The 25,029-nt window shown below is 34.8% G+C and overlaps 1 protein-coding gene across 1 annotated transcript; it reads left to right on the forward strand.

The window, feature by feature from the left end:
• Positions 1-8,756: 8,756 nt before the first annotated feature.
• On the forward strand, positions 8,757-9,889 carry LOC18427085 (Late embryogenesis abundant (LEA) hydroxyproline-rich glycoprotein family). Its single transcript, XM_006836142.4, has one exon. The coding sequence runs from the start codon at positions 8,893-8,895 to the stop codon at positions 9,742-9,744; it is 852 nt and encodes a 283-aa protein (XP_006836205.1). The 5' UTR covers positions 8,757-8,892; the 3' UTR covers positions 9,745-9,889.
• The last annotated feature ends 15,140 nt before the right edge of the window (positions 9,890-25,029 follow it).

A 25,029-nucleotide genomic window follows, 5' to 3' on the forward strand; every position in this document is an offset into this window, starting at 1 on the left:
ATTGTATGACTGTTTACTTTTAGTATAAGGAGGTCATAATCACTTTTAGCCATAAGATAAACCCAATATCTAGGACTGTGTCAAAAAAAATTGATAACTTCTATTTTTCAAGCTTGGTCAATGCCACACCTATGCCCTTGTGATTTAAAGATTAGAGTTTGAAGTTCATTATTAACCTAATTATACTATAGATAAATAATCTATTGTATATTTTTTCTTTTTTCTTTTTATCTGTTGAAGAATATTATTTAGAAACAAGATGGTTTTTATGAAGCCAAAAGATTTCATGCTTATGAAGGAGCACACGATCCATTTACTCCATCGGGTAAAACCCAATCTAGAAGTAACTTTAGGAGTTTGGGGATGTGACCTCTTCAACCCATATGCTAAGCTCAATTTAAAATAAAATTAAAATTTCATTCTCATTTGAAAAAAATAATACCTCAAGATTGAACATAATTGTCCGATTTTTGAAGGGTGAGAAGAGATCAAAGTGCCAATAGATTCAAAATTTAAATTTTTTTGTTTTAAATATAAGTCTATAGTAATTTTCAGGTGGTTCTCAAAATTTAAGATTCAGATTAAAAAATCTTCTCAAGGTACGGAGTAAATATAGAGTAATGCTCATGTAGGAACATAGTATGCGCGCTCATGAAGAAAGGAGAACAAAATATAACAAGTTGTTTTCCTTTGTACTCCTAAATGGACAGGGGACTGTAGGGAGATCTTTGTTGATAAAATTGTGCTATCATCGTTTAGGTCACAATTTTAGAGAAACACCATCCCCTTTTTTTCCAGAGGATTATTTGACTTGTTAGTTATAGATAAAAAAGATAAAGAAATCGCATGTGATATTGGATTTTTTAATTTCAAGAAATATTATTCAAAATAAATAAAATAATTCTCTTTTTTGGATAGGATTCTTTCATGAGATATTTTTTTTAAAATAAAAGTGTTAATCGAGAAAAAGTAGAGAAGTCTCCTGGCCATTCAAACAGTTTTCTCTCTCTACACCTAGAGATCCCTTCTCGTTTTTAATTTTTTATCTCTAGGAGCCATTGAATAAAAAAAATTTATATAAGTGATCCAAGAGCTATCGGGCTTGTGACAGGTTGAGAATTACAGACCTAGACCCGACCTAAGTTGGGTCCATAGTATTTGAACCCAAACTGCCCTACTAGGTCTAGACCTGGACATGTGATAGGCCGACCCACTAAGTCGACAGGTTTACCGGACCTGATTGCCACCCCTACATATAGGGCTCATAATGGGCATTAGGGCTGATAGTAGGCTGACCAGGCTGCGGGCTTCAAGATTGTGTTGCTTTTGGATTGGGCTCAAGCCATAAAGGTAAGCCTGGGTCTGGCCAGGCTTGAAAGGCTCGAGATTTTTTGCACCGGGTCTGGGCCAACCCAAGCCTAGCCCAAAAAACACAATACGTACGTAAAAGTTATATTAGACATTTATTCGTAACTATTATATAATGTAAAAGTATATGCTTGTATAGCATGTAACTTGATCCTTTTGACCTGCGTTAGGCTCCTGCCCGGCCCAGACCAAGCCCGAGCCCGTTTTTTTTTTTAACATTAATTACACTAGTGTGCGGGTGTTTATACATCCAATGGCCCAAACCCGGCTTATTAAGAGCCCTAAATGTTTGAGTATGGCAAGTGTGAAGAAGTAGATGAGAGAGAGAGTGAAAGAGAGAGAGAGAGAGTGAAAGAGAGAGAGAGGCGCTGAAGGGGTAAATGGATTAGAGAGATTAGGTATGACTAGAAATTTTCAATGAGTACCTTATCTGAGAGAAGGGCCCAAAAGGAACCAGATGAACTTCTAGAATGGAGGACATTAGAGAGAGAAAATAGAAAATTTGAACGAGTAAACTAGAAGATCAATGAGAGAGATTGATAAGAGCAGGCTTTGAAAATGTGATTGATGAGAGTAGTTATGAATGAGTAAATTAGAAGATTGTTAGAAGAGAGAGAAAGACTAGTAATAGTAAATATAGAATAGTAAATCACAAGAAAAAAAAGAGAGAGAAAGAGGGAATAATTATAACAAAATATCGAAAAGTGTCATTACCATCATCATGGTTTTTTTTTAACTATTTTGAGTCGGCTACACAAATTTTGATATATCATTCTATTCTATCAAAAGCAAAACATCGAAAAGTGTGAGAATGAGAACACGAGGGAGAGAGAGAGAGAGAGAGGAGCCCTGATTAAAAAAAAACATGAGAATTGTGAGAAAAATAACCTTGAGAGAGGGAGAGACGCATGATTACAATAAAACATGGGAAAGGTGATAAAAGGGAACTTGTGTGTGAAGAGAGAGGATGGGCGGCTAAATAAACTACTGAAGAGAGAGAAAGAAGGAAGGAGTAACTTGTTGGAATTGTAGAGAGAGAAAGAGTAAGTTAATAGAGAAAACATTGTAGAGAGTGATGGGTGGCTAGTAGAAATTTGAAAAAATGAAACTCGTGTTTTAAAACTCATGACGTGAACCAGTAAGGACCAAATCAATCACAACATGATATGGTTCCTTGCCGGTTCTTATCTACCCTTGTAAGTTTTTTCTTTTTTATCGTTTATTTAATATTTATTTAAGTCCTTCTAAATCCTCACCTATTTCTATGAGGCCTAGACTTTATGAAAACAAAATAAAAACTCATCTCAAATCCGCATATGGAAATCATTATTGGCAACAAAAATCTTTGTAATGGTTTTAAAATCAATTTCTAATACTGACAATAAAATTTGAAACTAAACAAATAGTACAGATCTTGCGGATCTATGAACACGTATTTTTAATGCAAAATAAATGATCTAGATAATCCGTTTACAATATACACTATTTTTAGAGTTTTAATTTTTTTTTTTTTTTTTTTGACAACCATAATATCCAACCCATGATGATCGATGTAAAGGTTTCATAATATATTGAATTACAGTTTTTTATGGTTATGAGGTGAGGAGCCTTCAAACCATTTTCTTTTTTTAAATCACCAATATCGATTCAGATATGATTTGGATCCGATCCAGTGATCTAGGGTAAACAATTCGCTTCACTGATCCGGTTTTAAAACACAAGCAGTCCAGGACAAAACATTCTAGAAAGGGGGCAGTCTGAACGAGTAAAACTGCGCTGCTGGCGAAACCATGAACGCGTAGAGAGAGAAACGTGTGAACGAGGAGAGAGAGAGAGAGTAAACCGAGGCGATAGAAGAGAGAGAAAGATATTAACCTTAAAAAAGAAGAGAGAGAGAGAGGTCTGAACGAGTAAAACAAGCAGCTGGCTAACCAACGTGAACGAGTAGAGAGAGAGAAACGATGAGAGAGAATAAATTTAGAGAGAGAAACGATGAGAGATAATAAATTTAGAGAGATAAACGATGAGAGATAATAAATTTAGAGAGAGAAACGATGAGAGATAATGAATTTAGAGAGAGGTAGACGATGAGAGAGGATAAATTTAGAGAGAGGTAATCTATGAGAGAGGATAAATTTAGAGAGATAATAAATTTAGAGAGAGAAACGATGAAAGAGAATAAATTTAGAGAGAGAAAGAGGTCTGAACGAGTAAAATGTGCAGCTGTACAGACCATAAAACTCTGCGTGCTCTCACGTCACCCCCAAATACTATTTGACCGCGTGGGTCCCACTCCCCAGAACACCAAAACCTAGATAGAGAATAGATTTAGAGAGAGAGAGAGCATTTTATATATTTATTTGAGAGAAAATTACGTTTAATATTTATTTTATTTGATATTGTTTAGAAAGAGGGAGCATTTTCTTTTATATATTATGTTTAATATTTATTTTATTTAATATTGTTTAAAAATCATCCCTATATTCTATGGAAGTTAAAGACTACTTTTCATGAGTTTCATGATATATTATTGGTTAGTGATGTTGATCTTTTTACCGTGAGGCTAACAAATTAGTTGATTATGCAACCAACGGATGGGTTAATTCCTGTTCTGTGAGGTTTATTTTTTTTCAATTATTATTATTTTTATTTTATTGTATACTTTGTACTTTTACTCTGATTAATGAAAGAGTTATGTTAACGTTTTTAAAAAATAAATTACAGAGAAGTCATCGTTACTTACAATCACCTGTTAGAGAAAATCACAAAGTTTGAGAATTTTTTTATTTTTATTTTTGAGCTCGGTTATTAAAATAAATGCAACTACCCAATTTCACATCTAATAGTCAAGAATCTCAAGATTAATTGCGACTACTTTATATCGAAGATAAACGGTCTTGTTATATACTTTTAAAAAATGAATATATAGGTGATTTTTTCCTTCTATCTCTTTTTTTTTTCTTTTTTTTTCTTTTGTTTTTTTTACCAAAGAGAAGGAACCGTTTGTAAAGATAAAATAAACTTAGATAGATGGGGAGAGCACTTTTTTTTGTAAGGTAAAAAGCTCTATACCCGAATTTTTTCATTAACAAAAAAAGAATAACACATTATTTCACAATTTTATAATAGAACAGCTGTGTCAAATCATATAATAATAAAAAATAAAGAAAGTCTGACAAACGACGACACCAAATTGTTGCATCTGTAAAAACCGATATTTTTTTAGCCAAAGCATCAGCTATCATATTCACCTTACGAAAAACTTGTGTAATAGTCCATACAGGTGCCGGGAGCAGCTTTAGAAAAATAAACCTAGAGAGCAATTGATGGGTAGAAAATTTTTAGAGAGAGAAAGAGGTGAGAGAGTAGAGATAGAGAGCCTCAAACTGAGCACTATGCGACTTAGCCGGCTAACCACATTAGACGTTTCCTTACTTTATTTTTATTTTCAGTTTCATTATGTTTTTCTTGTCTTTTAAAAGAATATGCTATAGAATGTGTTTCTATTTTATTGCATTTCAGTTGAGATTAAAGTGCCCTCGGTTCACAATTTTGGCCATTGCAGTTTAGATAAAGAGCTTGGGCTGTTTTACCCTTGGCAACTTTGTTTTTTAAAGAGGTTTATCGAAATATAATTAAGAGATAAATTATTTAATTTTATATATATATTTTTATTTAATTTTTAAATATTTATCACAACATACATGATCATAGTTGAAATGGAAAAAGTATTAATTAAAATTTATGTATATTTTAAAAAAAGGTTATTTTAGGTTATTCATCCATATGAGTATTTTATTAACGTTATTCAACATTTATACATATTTATTACCCCAACTCTCTCTTACTTTTATGCACAACAATTGCCCCTTCTAATGTGACTACTCTTTCATTGTCTCAACGAAAAAAACTCGTAAATTTATGTGTATATATCCTAATCTTTTTGTTATTTGAATTTTTTAAAAAAATTTGTTATTATTTTTATACTTTAAAAAAAAAATTCTTAAATGCCAAAATTGGTTGTATTTTAAATCTTCAAGATCCAACAATAAACATCTTAGAAGTTGTGTTATATATTAAAATTACAATATTGAAATCCAAGATTGTGTTTTCACCATTTGTGAAATTTAGGTATGATTTTTGGATTTTGAATATCCATAATGCAGTTTTGGACTTTCAACCGTTTGAAAATGGGGGGCGATTGTAATAGAAATGATTTAAATATAAATATATTAAAAGAATGAGTTATCAAACATTATTTGGCCGACTCAATTGGCCAATTACTAAATAGCTTAACTGGCTAAAACCAGATAAATATTAGTCTTCTCTTATTTTTTTCTTTTTATTAAAATTTATTTTTATTCTACACTAGGCCGACCTTGCGCATTAGTCAACAGTCCAATCCAGTGTGTTTAAACCCGATAATGTTTGATCTAGATTGCCAATCCAAATGGGAGTCGGTTTGAGACCAAATTGGTTATAGTTCTAACCCTACCACCCCTTCTTTCTTATTTTTTTTCTGTTTTTTTAAGCTTATCTAATATGTTATTAGGTCCTTTTAAACCCCGTATTACAACTATTGTTAATTTTTTATTTTATTTAGCTTTCAATTTTTTAGATCACCAATTCTTACTGATCCAGATCTAATATTGATTGTCAATCTACAATCTAACACAAACTTATGGGAGAATGATCTTCCCCATTGATCCAGATTTTAAAACACACAATCCAGTCTATATATTATTGTCATAAGGAGAAAGAATATTGTCCATCTCATTATTTTCAAGAGGGACGTCAATGCCTCTCAGGCCACATTTCACAGTGGACACAGTTTTTATGAGTGCATGTAGAAATGAGTCGCCTCTTAAAAATCTATTTTTGAGATGGAGTTTTGGACTTAATTTTTAAGGATATGTAATCTCTAACATGGAGATCATGGATATGAAAAAAATAAATAATTTTTAAAAATAGTAATTAATAATTATATCAAGAAAACATTTGGATCGTTAGTTTCAATTGTTTTTATTAGGACAACCTATTTAGATCTATATTTAATATGGATGCTTTATGCATTGGGACCATCCAATCTGCATGAAAGAATTATCCTTTCATATTTGAATTAACTTCCTCTATAATTACTCTCAAAATACTATTATTAAAAATTTGTCCAATTGCATCTGGTTCCCATGAGATTTATATTATCTATTGTAAATAGATGGTAGATGTGTCATAACTTGAAGTTGACATATTGTATATCAAGCGCATAAAAATCAAATCCTTTTAAAAAATTTTACTCTCAAGTATTTGTAGTTTTTTACTCCACTATCTTTATTTTTTATCCCAAAAGTATCAACAAATAGCTAATAATATAAATTTAGCAACTAGAAAACTATGTTGCATCTACGGGTGGCAAGGGGTCTAGTTTACGGGACCCTGACCCGAACCCGACCCAAAAATAAATAAATAAATATATATATATATATATATATATATATATATATATATATATATATTTAAATATTATATAATTTATATATATAATTTAAATATTATATTTATTTATATATTAGTTAAATACTATAAAAAAAATATATATATTAAATACTAATTAAATAATAACATTATTCTGGTCGGTCCAGGCCGGATCCACATGGACCCCAACCCATACCCGAATAGCTTTCGGGTCCAATATTAAGACCTGGACCCAAGGGTCCAATTTTTGGGCCCATACCCAGACTCAGGTCAGGTCCAGTCTTCAGATCCAGGTCTATTGCCACCCTAGTTGCATCCATTTTGCAGCATTATTATTTGTATGCTAATATGTTAGATGCTCATTTAGAAGGTTTTCCAACATTAAAATAGCCTTATCATGGATTTCTTGAATGCGCCTTAATTCTACTATTCAAGGTCGCAACTTTATTTAAACTTTTTGCTTTTTCTATTTATAAAATATAGTTTTTCTTTTTTTATTTATAAAGGAGAAAGTTTATATAAGGTTGCAACATCAAAATGTAGAATTATAGGTGCACCTAAAAAATCCATTAAAAAAGGTGGTTTTAATGTTAAAAAGACCTCTAATTGATCATCTCGTCATCCAGATGTATGAATATGAAAAGAAAAAAATTTTGAGTCTCATAAATAATATATCTTGCAATACATCATCTAGACCATTCATTTTCAAGATTTTTATATATTTATAGATCTACTTGATTTTAACTATTTTTGGAGCTTAAAATTTTATAATTAGATATGAAAATAGATTTTGAAATAATATTAAATTTTTTTATTAAAATTACATATCATAATAAAATTAAAATTTAGAGGTGCGCCAGTTGATTTTTAAAATTGCAACCTTATAGAAACCGCACCCATTTATAAACTATAGTTTAAGGAATTACGTGGGACGGGCAACCACGTCATTTCCATAAATGTCGACCCTAGTTTACTATCTTTCCAAGCATCCTCAACGGCTCAGAAGGAATAAATCCGCTATTGTTTAAAAGAATTGAGGGCATTTTCGTCAACATCTTTTCTCCTACGCGGGCTGAAATCCGTTATTTAAACGCGGAACACGGGGCGTCAGCCAGACATCCTCCGCTGCTTCGTTCTTCGAAAAATTAACGCGGTCTCTCTCTCTCTACTTTCTCACTCTACTCTCTCTCCTCTATTTCTCACTCTACTCTCTCTCTCTCTCTATCCCTCAGTTTATCTACTCTCTCTCTCCTCTGTCCCTCTGTTTATTTACTCTCTCTCTCTCCTCTCTCCCTCTATTTATTTACTTTCTCTCTCTCCTCTCTCCCTCTATTTATCTACTTTCTCTCTCCTTTCTCTCTATTTTGTGATCTTCTATGTAATTTATCTCTCTATCTCCTGTTTTCTGATTCTCTCTCTAGTTTCTCCCTCTGCACTCGCATTTGTCTCCGTGTGTCCACTTTCTCTCTCTAGTTTCTTTCTCGCTCTATATATAGACGGGCTGCTTGTAGGGAGAGTTCCTCTCTCTGCTTCATTGAAGAATAGTCCTGAAAAGCTTAATGGTGTTAGCCGTTGCAGGTCTCCATTAGGTTTTGGCCTGGTTTTTGTGTGTTCGCTGCGAGTGTAGGGTCCGCTTCTCGCCATTAGAGCTCATCTGTGGAGTCTCTGTTTAGAAGGTTTCCTCTTCTGGCAATCTCTTGTTGTCTCGTCTTGTAGCTATGTGATGATCGCTACTGAATTTCTCCATTTGAATTTGTTTTCAGAAGAGCGCTATTGAATTTTTAAGTGTTTGTTTCCTTTGTTTGGCAATCTATCCGGTTCTTACAGAAGAGGCTTTCTCCATCGAAGCACTGTGTAAGACTTCAGTTTTACTGTTTCCGCCATTGAACAGTCTCTTAGTTTGAGCTCTTTGCTGAGTTCTTCGTTTACTGGTATTTTCCTTCGCCCTTTCTCCATAACCAGCATTTTCACATCTAAACCATTAAAAATCTCAATTGAAAACCCTAAACTCAAGCAAAAGAGCCTTGCCAGACCAATCCACATTCTCCATTAATGGTCGACCGCGTGTACCCCGCCGATTACCATCATAACCCGCCAGAGACCACCTCAACTCTCCCGGAAAACTATAACATGCCTTCTGCTCCGCCAGAAAGCTTGAAACCATCCCTGGAAAGCCAGAACTCGTTACCGGGAAACCAGAATCCTGCGCCGGAAAAAAAGCAAGACCCATTGCCGGGAACCTACATTGTCCAGGTCCCAAAAGACCAAATCTACCGTGTTCCGCCCCCTGAAAACGGCCCCCATTACCAGAGATCTCGAAAGAGGAGAAGCCATTGCTGCCGCTTCCTCTGCTATTTCCTCGGCTCCATCTTCGCCCTTGTCGTTCTCCTCGCCGCTATAGCCGGAATTTCGTACCTGGTAATTTCGCCGAAATCTCCTAAATATTCGATTGAAAAAGTCGCAATCAAAGGGTTCACTCTCGGCCGAGATTTAACGATAAGTCCCGAATTCGACGTCACAGTGAGAGCCGAAAACCCTAACAAAAAGATCGGCATTTACTACGGCGATAAGAACAATGTCGATGTCTTTTACTCGGACGTACGGCTATGTAACGGGAAGCTGCCGGCGTTTTATCAGGGCCACCGTAACGTGACTGTGTTTCCGGCCCTTCTCGTCGGCTCTGACGTCCGTTTGTCCACGGCCGTTAACGGGACGTTGACGGCGCAGCTGAGGGAGGGGAGGGTACCGTTAAGACTGAATATAGACGTTCCCGTTAGGGTCAAGGTTGGTGCCGTTAAGTCTTGGACCGTTACCGTTAGGGCCCGTTGTGACGTGACGGTGGATAAGTTGGCGGTGGACGCGACGGTCTTGGACAACCGTTGTGGCGTTAGCGTGAAGATTTGACGGTGTCTTCACGGCGTGGTTCTGGTTTTTTAAGTCTTTTTTTTTTTTTGTATAGGGATTGTAGAAGATATGTATTGTTGACGTTCATTATTTTTGTATCATATTCAAAATATTATGAATAGATTTGTATTTTTTCAAGTTGAAATTTGTTGGATTGATATAAAATGTAGAACGTATTTTTTTAAAAAAAAAAAAAAATTTGTTGGATTGAGATACAAAATGTGGAACGATTTTTTTCTTTGTTTTTGAAATTTGTTGGATTGAAACAAAATGTGGAATAAAATCAAGTATAAATAGGGTGTAAATTTACACGATTTTATACTATGAGACTATTTGATTTTGAGTAATGATCTTATAGGACACTCCCCCCACTTATGTGTGTAGGACTCCAAAAGACCACCATTAAAGTAAAAAGTTATCATATGAGTGTGGGACTTGAATTTTCTATAAATCTTTAAATTTAATGGTGATCTTTTAGGGTCCTATACATATGGGTGGAAGAGGGTCCTATAAAATTATTTATCATCATTAAATTATGCATTATTTTTATAATTGCAAAACCATAAGTCCCTCCTAGATATCCGTTTTTAAGTATTTAGCGTTTTTTATCCTTTCAAAATTAATAGTCTAATAAAATGAAGATATTAAATTTTCCCATAAAAAGATTTTAAACTTTCTCTTAACCCATCCCAAACTAAAATAAAGGAACTCTAACTTAAACTTTCTCTTAACCCGTCACAAATTAGAGTAAAGGATGTGGGTTGTGTCATTTACTGTCACAAACTAAAGTACAGGATGTGGGTTGTGTTTTATAAACATCCCGTAAAACTCTGACAAAACTTTATATATATGAATACGGATGATGAATCCATGGAAAATCAAGGTGGAGATATGTTTAGGCACGAATGGAAATTGGGGTCGTCATGTGAGGTGTTAGCCCCTGCCCCAATCCTATTCTTGAATTTAAAACTTAAACCAGATTGCTTCACCCACCTAAGCCATAATAATAATAATAATAATAAATCAACAATGATTATAGGGGGACTCGAATTGCCCACTAAACTCTTCAAATTCGTATCATCAATTCCCAATGTGGACTAATTACTTGTGTACAAGTTGGAAACCTAGAATTACATCGTTTTCTATATAAATTTATGGCACTATATATATTGAGATCATTTACTTTTTGAGAAATGATCCTGTACGATCTTTTTCCGCCCATGTGTGTAGGATTTCAAAGAATCACCATTAAATTTGGCACGGATTTATAGAAAAATCAAATTCCACACCAATGAGATAACTTTTTTAGATATCCATGCCAATTTTAATGGTGATCTTTTGGGTGAAGGATGGTCTTATAAGATCATTACTCTTTTATGATAGGGTGTGGTTTCTAGCTTGCAACCTTAAACAATTTACTTAAGGCGCACCTCCAAATTTTTTCATGATATGTAATTTTGTTGTAAAAAATTCTTAAGATTATCTTAAATTTTATTTTTATATCTAATTAAAAAATTTAAATTCAAAAAATAGTTAAAATCAAGTTGATCTATAAATATATGAAAATCTTGAAAATGGACTAGACAATGTGTTGCAAGATGCACTATTTATGGGACTCAAAACTTTGTTTTTTTCATATTCATACATCTTAATGTCGAGATGATCGATTAGAGGGTTTTTCAACATTAAAACAACATTTCCTATATATTTTTTAGGTGCATATGTGATTCATTGCAACCTTATATAAACGTTTCCCTTTATGATATGCATAAATTTGAAAAGGTATATTATCTTGAGGCTCGATTTTTTGCCAGGTTTAAAGTCACGGCAGGCGAGATTATCGTTCTATGAAATTTTGAATAAGTAGTCGAGGTCATACTTATTCGACGCATTTGAGAAAGTGTGTTGGCTAACACACCAAAATTCTATTCTAAATTATACAATTTATTGAAAAGTATACAAAGAGGCCATTGATTTGTAATACAAAGGGTCACAATCATTGTTAGAAAAATCAGCAAGTTATAATTGGAACCGGCCAGTTATCCGAGTCAGGTTAGAGGCGGTTTTTGCGATCTTCTAGCTTATGGTACAACCTCATAAAATTTCAAGCCCAAAACCGGCTGGGTAGGGGTCGAACCAGTGATTTTTTGGTCAAACCGGCCGGTCTTGTTGCTAATCGGACTGGTTAGTTGATATAACGGTTTTATAGACAAATAACAGTATAGTTCAAATAATGCCCGTTATTTTCAATTGAAGCCGTTATCTGATGCAGGAATTCACAAGTCCATTTTTCCAGCTTTTTTTATTCTTTTTCCTGCCATTTTTTTGTGTTTTTCATGCATTATGGCTGTAAAACACTATTTATTGTCTGTAAAGCAAGCAAATTCGAATCCAAGATTGAAAAATCAAGTGAATTTGTGGATTGAAATGGTGGATTTTCATGTCTTTTGAAATTTCTGTCATTTCATCAATACCATCTTCAATGGCCAATGGGTTTTGCTGAAATTTGAGGTTATTTATTCCTAATCGAATCATCTACCATATACATCTTCAATTTGTTCAAAAAACAAAATATTGGGGGTTGATTTTGGCCCGAAAAATTGCTGCTTGAAGAACCTGTGTTGGATCCAAAAAAACAGATTGTGGATCAATTGTTTGGTACTTTTTTTATTAAATTGATTTGTGTATGTTGATTATCAAGGCTTCATCTATCACATAAAATAGGTATGCTTATTTATTATTGAGCAAATATTTTTGTATGATTTTTTTTCTTTGCTCGATTTCACATATCTGAATTTTTCATGATTTTTTCAATTAAATAAATAAAGAATACCGAGTTTTTTTTTTTTTTAATGATTTTTGGTGCGTTTGACATGGTGATCAAAGCTTTTACAATGCTTGTGTGTTGATTTGTTGGATTATTCGAACATCTTGGGTGGTTTCTTGCTTGAAATGTTACTCGATTTTAAGAATTTTTGAGAAACCAAATTTTCAAAAAAAATATATTTTGTTTAATAAAATTATTATTTTTGATGAATATGGGAAGTGTTTTCCTATTTTTCTTAATAAAATAATTTTATTTGATAAAATTATTTTTTTGATAAAAATATGTTGTTTTGATTAATATGACAAAATCTATATGTATCGGCTTCTCTACCTTGTGACATCTTGTCTTTTACCGATGAAATTCTAGATGGACATGTAAAAGTTGATGCATCGATTTATTTTCCATTGTTTATAATTATGATTGCCAGTATATTAAAGTGTTGTAAAACTTGAAATAGGAGTGTGTAAACATATATGTGTGCTTATATTTTTTAGTAGGGAAAGCATAAAATGAGACTATTTACCTTTGGTACAAGGTGAGACATTAATTTTGACCATTTGATGTGAATTTGGGTGGCTGCAATTATTTCATTGACCAAGCTCAAAATTTAAAATAAATTTTATTGAACGTGGTGACACATCCAAGCTATCAAACTTCACATCGGATGGTTGCAATTAATTATGACCACCTTGTATCAAAGGTAATGATTTCATTATATACAATCCCTTTTTAGTAATAGGCATAGACTAATGTAATGTTTATGCCTAGCTAAAAGTTGATGGATCAATTTTTTTTCCATTTTTTCTAATTGTGATTACCAGTTTCTTGAAGTGCTGTAAAACTTGAAAGTGGAGTGTATAAACAGATATGTGCGCTTATATTTTTTAGTAGGGAAAGTATAGAATGAAACCATTTATCTTTGGTACAAGTTGAGACATTAATCTTGACCATTGGATGTGAAATTGGGTGGCTGCAATTATTTCATTGACCAAGCTAAAACTTCAAAATAATTATTATTGAACTTTGTGACACATCGAAGCTATCAAACTTCAGATCGGATGGTTGCAAGTAATTATGACCACCTTGTATCAAAGGTAAATGGTTTTATTATATACAATCCCTTTTTAGTAATAGGCGTAAACTAATGTAATGGTTCTGCCTACCTGCAACACCTAAATATCTTAAGTGCATATTTTGCACCGGGGTGATACATTTGTGGTAAGGTGTTGTAAACTTATTATCAGACTTTATTATAGGAAACAAAAAGGTTTATGTGACATGGTTGGGATCATGTACTTGATCATAGTATTCAAATATTTTTTTATATAAAGTTGTTTCAATTTTTTTGTAAGATAAATGTATGTAATAAGAAATTATAAAATTAATCTAATATTATCTCTTTTTTTTTGGGAAGGGGGGGGGGGGGGGGGGGGGGGTTGGGTTTGACCCATTTTAAAAAATATCTACTTTACCCATTTGTTCTGTTAACCACCCCGGTTAGTCCGGCTTCGGTTCTAACCGCGTCCAGCCCCATGTCCGGTTAACCGTTCCGGTTCGATTTTGCGAACACTTGTCACAATCACTCTTCTCCATCAGATTTCAAATCAGTTAGTCGTGAGTATGTCATTGACTAACCGTTCGTTCGATTAACCGCCCCGGTTAGTCAAGCTCCGGTTCTAACCGCGTCCAGCCCCATGTCCGGTTAACCGTTTCGGTTCAATTTTGCGAACACTTATCACAATCACTCTTCTCCATCAAATTTCAAATCAGGTGGTCATGAGTATGTCATTGACTAAACTCAACGTTTTAAAAAAAAAAGATCTCAAACTTTACTAAATACCCCTAGCCATCCAATTTGATATTTAATAGCTATAGCAATTGTGACCTCCTTATAATAAAAATAAATGGTCTCATGGCTATAGTAAATGTGACCTCCTTATAACAAAAAAAAATAAAAATAAGTTGTCTTTTAAAATTGATGTAACTTATGGGCTCTTATTTAAATCCCCTGTAGCCTAGCACCAAAAACAAACATTGACTATTTAGTAATAGCACTCTTGAACTTTGTTTTTACTTTCACTACTTTGCTTTGAAACATATTTAGGGATATCCATTGGCTTATGCAATAAGGTAGGTAGTTCACCCCAACCAACCCTATTGGGTCCTAACTTGGGCTATAAATCCTTAAATAGAGTTATTGTTCTATTGTTTATGGTTAGGGGTGGCAATGAATCGGGTTCTACTAGACTCGGGCCCAAAAAAATTATCGGACCCGGACCCAGACTTGATTGGATCCGAAGTTATCTGATCTTGACCCAATTGGACCTGGACCCGATTGGACCCGACCCACAAATAAAAAATATACATTTAAATACATACATGTATTATTTAAATTTTATAACTAAAAATATATAATTATATTTATTTAAGTATTAATTAAATATTATTAAAAAATTATATATTAAATATTATTTATATAATAACACTATTCGGGTTGGGTCCACATGGACCTGGACCTCGACCCGCAGCGTCCAATTCTTGGACCCATACCTGGACCCATGTCGGGTTCGGACATTGGGTCTTGGGTCAATTGCCACGCCTATTTATGTCGATTACTTATAATGTTTGATGAAGAATAAATGTACGGGTTTTAGCCATTGGTTGTTGACAGATGCAAAATTACATCTTAAGTTAGATTCCTACCTCTAGATTACCAAAAATGAAAACTAACTCACTGATATTGACACAAGATTATGTTCAGAATTGTTAGATGCTTTCCAACTTTGAGATACAATTAACATAAGTACTATCGTGTCTCGATGTTGGATAAGATCCAACGGTTGTGGAAGGTTCTTGTACAAAGCTTGCCGGAGTCCGATATAAGATAGTTTTTATTTGGTGATGTATGCTATATATATATATATATATATATATATATGTGTGTTATGTTATGGAAAAATTTACAATGAGATCAATTACCTTTTGTATAAGGTAGTCACAATTGATTTTAAATCATTGCATGTGAATTTTGGTGAATAAATGACCAAGCCCAATGTTCAAATGAAATTTTGTCAGACATCCAAACTATCAAATTCCACATCATATGGTTATAAGTAATTGTGACCTCATTGTACAATAGGTAAATGATCTCATCGTATACAATCGTTTATGGTATTATGTATCTTGGCTCGGTCAGGTTAGCCTATATCCAATCCCGCACCCGTGTTGGATCCATACTCGGCTTGTCGGGTCAATCCAACCCAACAAGCACCTCTAACAGTGGTCGGTGGAGATTACCCTCATTATAATTGGATGTCCTAATGGTCTATACAGTACCATAGATGTCATTGCATGGTTTATTTTTCATGTTTTAATTGCAAACTAAAAACTACAAATATTTGGTGGTGGATCATGGGAACCTATTTCTTTAGAAAATAATAGTGGAAGTCCGAGCAACAAATTTGCTTCATTCGCTCCTTTACGAAGCTAAGAGCAAAGGGAGGTTGGGGGAAAGTTATATATCACATTTGAGAAATAGAATGATTTAACACTTAGTTCATATGTAATGATTTAATTTCAATATTCCTATATAAAAACACGTAGTCTTGAGTCACAATAGTTGCAAATTTGTAAAATGTTAAAGTTTGTTTTTATAAGTTAGCAATCTTATTTGTAGAAATAAGGTCGTGATATTCTACATCATTTATTTTAATTCGACAGTGTAGTTTCATACATATTTTAAGGCAATGTCAAGAAGTGACATGTCTTTTAAGATAATGTCAAATATACATTGTCTAAATAAAAGGGTTAGATTAGGGTAGTCATTAATACTTTTAAAAGTACTCAACATTTTTTGATACTTCATACTCTTACCACGCCAAGTAATTTTTTTATCTATGGGTATTTTAGATAATTAATCATAGGTAAGATATAATTTGTTTTTACAAATATAGTATTTATTAACTATATTGGAAGATAACATCATCCACAAGAGGTGTGATATAACTCAAATGGAGCACTGATTGCTTTTCTCAATCACTAGTAAAATGACACTATCATACAAATTTTTTTGAGTAATTGTATTTTTCTGAGTAATTACATTTTTTTTTAGTACATTAATAAAATACTCATATGCATAAAAACCTTAACATAACCCCTAAATAAAATAAATAGTCTAGATTATTACAACCTTACTTCTACAAGTAAGGTTGTAACCTTATGTAAGCTTTTTATATATATTATTTATTGGGAGATGCAATATATAATTTTTAAGGGATCATTTGGATAGACCGATTTTTTAGAGAAGGGTTGTTTTGTCCTCGTACTTTTATAGAAGAGTAAAATGGCCCTGCCTTGATATGGTATGCTCTTTATAGGTATGGGCATTGCCTTGTTTAGCATGCTCTTAATCCACTCCTATAAAACATGATAAAACATATGTGACCATGAAAAAAAGGAATCTAAGTAGACAAAATCAATGGTCAAAACGATCTAAATAAAAAGGAGATGTTTGGAATTGTTTGGCCATCAAAACGATCTAAACATGGAAAAGGATCTGGATACAATCCTGAGTTGCTAGATCAAATTATTCGAAGGAAATGAGGCATCAAAATAAGGAACGAGGTTGAGGTCTACGGGGTAGCACCACATGTGACTTAGCTATTGATCTTGATTTCCATTCCTACTAATGCTAACCCCTTTCAAAAACGACTAACGATTTAAAAATTTGCCAATTCACTACTAATAGTTAACATTTTTTTTTTTAAAAAAATGTTGCTTCTAAATCTTCCAAACTATTATGGCTTTTGAAGTTAAAAGCCAAAGAGTGTTTTCCTTTCTCAAGCTAAAGTTTTCGGTAGGAAAGACATGAGTTCATGGTGTTAACTAGGGGAGGGAAATGGATTAGGTCGATTTTTGGACTTGATTGGGTATGGGTCTAAACCTCGATAATAGACCCGATTGGGTCGGGTTTGGTCCCATTTAAGCTTGACCAAACTTAGGTCTAGTCGAACTTGGATCCTAGCTGTTCAGGTTGGTTGGGGTTTGTGTCAACCCAACTTAACCCCGTATATCTTACTTTATTTATAGACTTGGACCCGACCCGACCGGCATAGATGGGTCTAGGTCAATTTCAACTAGACCCAACCTGGGTCTGGGTTGAGTATTAGTCTTAACAACAATCTTGTGCTGCAAAAGTCATATTTTTATGTAACACAACAACACATTTTTATTAACAACAATCTTGTGCTGCAAAAGTCACATTTTTATGTAACAACAATCTTGTGCTACAAAAGTCACATTTTTATTAACAACAATCTTGTGCTGCAAAAGTCACATTTTTATGTAACACAACAACACATGTCAGGTGACAAAAGCTGAGAACATATGAGTGGATTGAGCTTTAAGTGCTACAAGCGGTAGTGAGAATAAATGGGAATGCATTAGGCCCAAGTTTGATGGAGTACTTACTATCAAGTAATTACATTCTAACATATTCATGAGCGAACAAAAATTAAGAGATTGTGCACGATGAGGTTATTTAGTTTTGGTACAATGTCACAAATACTTTTAACCGAATTCTAATAGATGAAAGTACATGACAATAACCAATAAATTTTATTTTGGTCCTTGTGCCCAAACAATGACTATCCTCAGCCACATTTCCCTCCCCTAGTTAACATCATGAACTTGAGGATTGGGGGTCTTCCAAAGTCCAGGTAATAATTGTTGGATTTTTTATGAGGTAGATTGTGGTGGACAATGATCTTTCTCATGTCAAACTTAAAATTCATAAGCCGCCAAAATCCCAGATCCCAAGCCATATTTATCTTAGACTTGGTGGGGACTTGTTTTTAGTTGATATTGCTAGTGAGGGTGGCTCCTCTCCTACTTTAGTTCCTCCACCTTCTTCTCTGCCTTCTCTTGTGCTAGCTGCATATTCGGATTCATGCGTCGAAGTCCTGAAAAAAGTCGAAACCTAGTGGTTCAACTTCTAATGGTTTTCATATTCAACCTGCTTGGGCTCGGCCTTCTGTGGCATCTAAGCTTTCCCCCCATCCCACTCCCCGAATTGGGAGGACACATGGCTGATCCTCTAATTCAAATTTGAAACTAGCCAGGAAAAATGTTAGATGCATATTGGCCGTTTTTTTAGCACTCCAAAGCTTTTGGCAAGTGCCCATTATCTCAAGATTCCTCCTTTGCCGCTCAAGCTTATCCTGTCTTGCCTCTTTCAAATCCTCTTCCCCCTGAATTTGGAAAACCATCCATATCACCTACTTATGTGAATCCGTTGGGGAATCGGTCGGCTCCTATATTTGGGATCCGCCGGGAGTTTAGAAACAACCTCCCCCTCTCTCAGTTGTTGGCCTTTCCTCATCCTCTTATACCTCTTCGTGTTTATCCAAATCCCTTGCTGATAATTCCTTTGACTTCAAGAATCTTTATCCTACCTGCTCCTATCCAACCTACATATTCTTCAGGAATTTCGAGTATACCCTCTGCCTATGATATTATTTTGTCTCCTCCTTTTAAGGCATCCCTCGGGTCTTCTACTATAGTGGAGAATTTTGAATACTCTTTCCAGCTTTTCCCTCTGGTCTATTCGGTTCTTCTTGCGTCCACCTGGACCTCTTGATTATTTGCTCTTTCTCTGCTCTATGTTGGCCAGGGGAATTTTTTTTTCTTTCTATCTCTTTTTACTCTCCATGATTCACCAAACGTTGTTGCCTTTCCGTCTAGCTTCCAGAAGAACCAGACATCAGAGAAGGGACCTGCTTCTTATCTCACATTGGCCTGCAATGATTGTGCTGATAGATGACTTTGACGATGAAGTTCTTGGTCCTGCTCCCTGGATTGGTGGTAACTCTCTAGATTCTGGCCATATGTTGCTTGAATCAAGCTTGGATGCCAATGGAGCTTTGTTTATAGAGCCTCTTGCACCCATTGTTCTGGCTCAGATGGAATAGATGGCTCCCTCTTAGCTAGTGCTCGTTGGTTTTTTACAAACCTGAAGTGCAGCTGTTGTTGAGCCTGCCTTCTCTACGACACTGCAACCCTCGTAGCTAACCTTCCCCCAGCATCAATCTCTTATGGCCCAGCTGTGTTGTTGCCATCTTCTATGACTGCTTTGGCCTCCCTCGAAGAAGAACTTATGTTGCCCTTCATCTTCCCTCTTTAGCAACGGTGCACGTTGAGGCTGAGCCTGCTGTGTTGAATGAGCCCTTGTTGTCCCTTGCTGCCCATCACCATGCCACTATTGCAAGGCACGACGCTGATATTATTGGGACTGCTTTGGCTTCCCTCGAAGCAGTGCCTATGCTGCCCTCTACTGCCCTTCACCTATCCCCTTTAGCAACAGTGCACGATGATGTTGAGCCTGCAGTGTATTACGGGCCCTTGTCGGCCCATGAGCACACCACCACATCACTCTGGCAGTGTCGATGTTGTGATGTTGTGACTCTTGCGCCCATGGAGTCATCTGCTCCTGCTAACCTTGACGAGGCTCCTATGTTTTCCTCCTCATCAAATATCTCAGATAAGCACATTGCTTATTTAGAGATGTTTGATGACATGGGCGCTTCCTTTCGGGCCCCTCAGGGTCAAGTGTTGGATGCAATGCATGCAATCATTCTGGCGGACTCATTGTTACCTCGAGCATCAATTGCTAAGGCAGCACCTGATGCTCAAGAGCCTCGTCTTCCTGAGGTTGTTGCTGAGCCAGTAATTGACTATGCTGTGAAATCTAGGGGAAGGTCTATATCCTCTTCTTTACCTTCGTGATCGTCTGCAATAATTGCGGCTAGAGGTTTGGGTTCCAAATCTGGTTCTTCTGAGCCATTAGACACCTCTAGCAGCGCTAGTAGCTCCTCCTCCATGTTATCTGGACCATTTGAAGATGGTGGCTTCGATGGTCCGAGTGAATTCCACTCCCTATTATGAAAATTATCAGCTAGAATGTTCGGGGACTCGGCAAGGAGCATCAAAGAAAATATGTTCTTTTATTAGTGAATATATATAGACCTTATGCTCTTATTTTACAATAAACCAAAAGGAGTAGTCTTTCTTTTTTGGATGCTAAACAAATCCAATGTAATGGGTCTTTATGTTTTGAAGGAGTTGATGCAGTTGGTAGTCCTGGTGGCTTGTGGGTTATTTGGGACCCGACATCACTTATTTGTTGTCAAAATTTCAAATCTGATAGACTTTTAGCTATTATTTTTTAAGGTCCAACTAAGGACTTTCGGTGGGTGCTCATAAACGTTTATGGGCCTAGTTCTCTTGCTTTGAAATCAACTTTTTTGGATGATGTTATGGATTTCATTATTTCTACTTGCCTTCATGTGTGCATTGGTGGGGACTTCAATTTGATTCGTCTTCCTGATGAAATTTCTTCTAATATTCCTATGAACTCGCAAATGCTTTTGTTTAATGATTTCATTATGGGTAATGATATTTTTGATCTTCCTGTGTCTGGGGCTCATTTTACTTGGTCAAATAATTGTGTCCACCACCTTATCCTTTCTAAATTGGATCGGTTTTTATTCTCGAAAACTTGGGAAAGGGTTTTTCCTTTTGTTAAAGTAAATGCCTTAACCAAACTTTTCTCGGATCACGTGCCCATCTGCTTACACACTGAAGATGAGACCCTTGGTCCTAGACCTTTTCGCTTTGAATTTGGTTGGTTGGATGAACCTGAACTTGTTAATTTGGTCAAAAAAACTTGGGTTAGCTGTATTGTTCAACACTTTCCTCTTTTGCTGCCATCTTGTTGTGCGACTTAAAGTCAACTTTTATAATACCTCTACGGTAGGGATCTATTGCAACCAATTTCTAGTGAAACATTTAGCACTTATTCTTGGATGCAAAGTTGATAAGTTCCCATTTACGTATTTGGGGGTTTCAATATCGGACTTGAACCTTACTCAAGCAGTATGGGACCCGCTAATCCACAGATATCAAGTGAAATTTGATTTATGGAAAACCAAGACCCTACTTTGGGTGACCGTATAACGTTGGTCAAATCTACTTATGCTTACCTGCCCATTTACCAAATGTTTTTATTGCAGATACCAAGGCATGCCATTAATATTACTGAGCGGTACATGCCCAACTTTATATGGGGGACAATTGATGATAATCATAGGAAATATCATCTTGTTGCATGGGACAAGTATGCACACCGGTTAAGTTGGGAGGACTGGGCATTTAAAAAATTAAAACTCATGAATTGGGGTATGCTTTTTAAATGGTGGTGGTGAATTATACACGGCCTAAATCATCTTTGGAAAGAAGTTCTAGCAGTTAAATAAGGGTAATGACCATACTCTCACCTTGTTAAAAAAGGACGAGGTGGTTATTTTTTTCTCACATTTGGAAAGGTATTTATAGTTATAAAAGAGTGGTAATCAGCAATGCTCGATGACTTATTGGCAATGGTGAGGATACATTTTTCTAGTTTAATAAGTTGATTGGGGATTGTTCCCTATCTCTATTATTTATAGATCTTTTCGCCAGAGTGTCAAACCTAACAGTGAGAATTTCAGACCTTCCATCCTTTGCTTCGTCATTGGTGGGAATCTCTTGGGATATTGGATGCACATACAATAGGCTGCCAGACTTTATAATTTTGCAATATCATAACTTGTTAGAAACTCTACAAAATGTATATCTATCTAATGCAGGTTCATATGAGATTGTTTGAGAATGTGAAAGCGATTGGCTATTTTCGGTGAAATCTACCTATAGGTTGCTCTATTATGAACAGATTAGATGGTCTAACTCGGATTTAAGATCTTTATGGAAATGGCATGTTCCAATGAAGATCTGAGCCTTCCATTGGGTAGCATTACAAGGTAAATGCATTACAGTTGATAACCTGCGCACAAGGGGCAAGATTTTACCAAACATCTGTCTTCTTTGCAATGAAGATGAGGAAATTGGGAACCATCTCTTTCTTCGTTGTTCTTTTGCCTTTAAATTGTGGAGTTGGGCTTTTGAGACCTTGGAGTTATTTCTTATGCTTCCAACAAAATTAATTAACATAATTTTTCATCTATCTGCTGTTTGCTTGCCCCCTAAAGGTATTTAGATTTGGATAATTTTTAGGAGTGCTATCTAATGGCAGATTTGGCTAGAGAGGGATAGGAGAACTTTTGACGGCCTATCTCTCTCTGCGGATAGTATTAAAGATCGTATTCTTCAGTCTCTTTGGGGTTGGTATTCTTCTACACCAGATGGTTGTGGAGTTTCACGTACATATATCTTCTATATCAACTTAAGGAATTTGGTCTTCTCCTTTTCTCATAATCACCGCCCTCACTCTATTTGGAGCTCGCCACCTATGGGGTCTCTTAAACTGAATTTTGATGGTAGCTTCTGAGGGAACCCCGGTCCTGTTGGAATTTGTGGGCTGCTGAGAAACCATGATGGCTCTACCATTTTCTCTTAATGTTGATCCATGTGGCAACACCAAGGGCAATCGGGCAGAAGTTTAATGGTTTTTACAAGGGTTGGAAATTATAGTCAGTAAAGGCCTTTTTGGTTCGATTCTTATAGAAGAAGACTCCCTAAACGTTATTAAATGGTGTAAGCAGGAACAAAAAATACTTCGGTCTCTACATGTTTTTGGATTGAAGATTTTAGATCTGTGCTCCACACCTGGGCTACATCTCTCATTCTCTCATGTTTATCGAGAGGCCAATGGAACAACTGATGATCTTGCTAAATTTGGCATCTCCTTTCCCTCTCTTTCTATTTCTGATGTTTTATTAGCACCTTTGTAATTTGATGCTGCTTCAACACTTGTTCAATAAAAGTTTATGTTAAAAAAAAGAAAGATTTAAAATACAACGATCAATGAAGATTGTGACCTCCTTATATCAAAAGTAAATGGTCTCATAGCATATATTTTTAGAAATTAAAGGTTAGTTCACCTTTTTTTGCCTTTCTGCTTTTTTTTTTTTTTTCATTTGGCTATTCACAAGTGAAATTGGCAAATATTTGGTCCACTTCGATGTTCATGGGCAAGGGCCGCTGGGTCTGGAAAATCCTACAAAATGCTTCCCTTGTTTGTATGGATTGTAGTTATCACGAAACAACTACTAAATCGGCAGGATGTGTGGTCCAATCAAAAGAGGTTCAATTACCGATTGAATTGGTTGGACTATATTTTAGAAAAATCTAATAAAAATAAGGACAATGGTTTTAAATATAAAGTATATTAGAAAAAACATAATCTTTTTTAATCAATCGAAGTGGATAAAACCAGTCAAATACTAATTTTTATCAGGTTTTGACCAAACTGGGCTTTTGCTTTAGATCGGATCGGCCAATGTACAGGTCAATGGTTTGAATGGTCTTGATACTTATAGCATGGAATGCTTACAAAGGAATTGTGCACTTTTACTTTCAGCAATAAAAGCTTGATCTATTCCATTATTCATAAATCGGCCCCTTTTGCCACGCCACTTATTAATAAAATGCCGTCAAAATCCTTGAACACTCAAAAAATTCCCTTAGTTAGACATCATTACTAATAATGAACAATGTGTTTATTAATTGCATCATTTAACAAGCAAGATTATTTATTGCCATTCAATCAACGAGGCCTCTTAAGAGTTAAATTATTGCAAACCTCGTGGTTGTTAAGTTTTTCAATCTTCAATAAGCTGGATTTAATTTAATTTTTTAATATTATGTTTGATGAAACATTCAAGTAAAATAAAAATAAAAAAGCAATACCTCAAATACTAGTGAGCGCATATATATGCTCCTAAGATATTGTACATGTCCTCACTCGTTCAAAATACCTACTTAGAATAAATTTGGGAAATACATAATAATTACTGGATAATTATTTTTAAAAGAAAAATTTGGAATTTAAGTTTTGTAACACTTAAATCTAGCCCTTAGAACACTGGACAACCACTACTCAATCTTGAGGCCTAAGTTTTTTCTCGTACATAGAATTCATTTTGGTTTGTTTTTGTTTTTTTTGCCTAGATTTATAAAGACTACATCCAATATTTTGAGATCTAAAAAGTATCCATAAACATATATTTTGCATGCGGGAGGAAATAGTTAGTATCCTCCCTAAGGAGAAAATATTTTAGTAGCATTTGACCTGAATGATTTTTGTAAAAGATTTCAACTCCTAAAATATATTTTCTAATAACAAAAGGAAAATAATGGAAAAAAAATATATAAATGAAACTTCAACAAAAAATGGGTGCGGTTTGTATAGAGCCGAAGATCTAAACAATCAAAGTAAAACGCACCTTCAAATAGTGTCGAGAAATGTGGTTTTAATACTAAAAATATTTGTACATCGAGCAATATCTATGAAATATATTTCTACTACTTAAAATATATTTTCATATTTAATTATAAAATTTAAAGGTTAAAAAATAGTGTAGATCGAACATATCTATGAAAACTTTAAAATTGATGGTCCAAAT

This window comes from Amborella trichopoda, chromosome 1 (genome assembly GCF_054954075.1).
Source record: "Amborella trichopoda isolate Santa Cruz 75 chromosome 1, AtrichopodaSantaCruz75HAP2 v2.0, whole genome shotgun sequence".
NCBI lineage: Eukaryota > Viridiplantae > Streptophyta > Magnoliopsida > Amborellales > Amborellaceae > Amborella > Amborella trichopoda.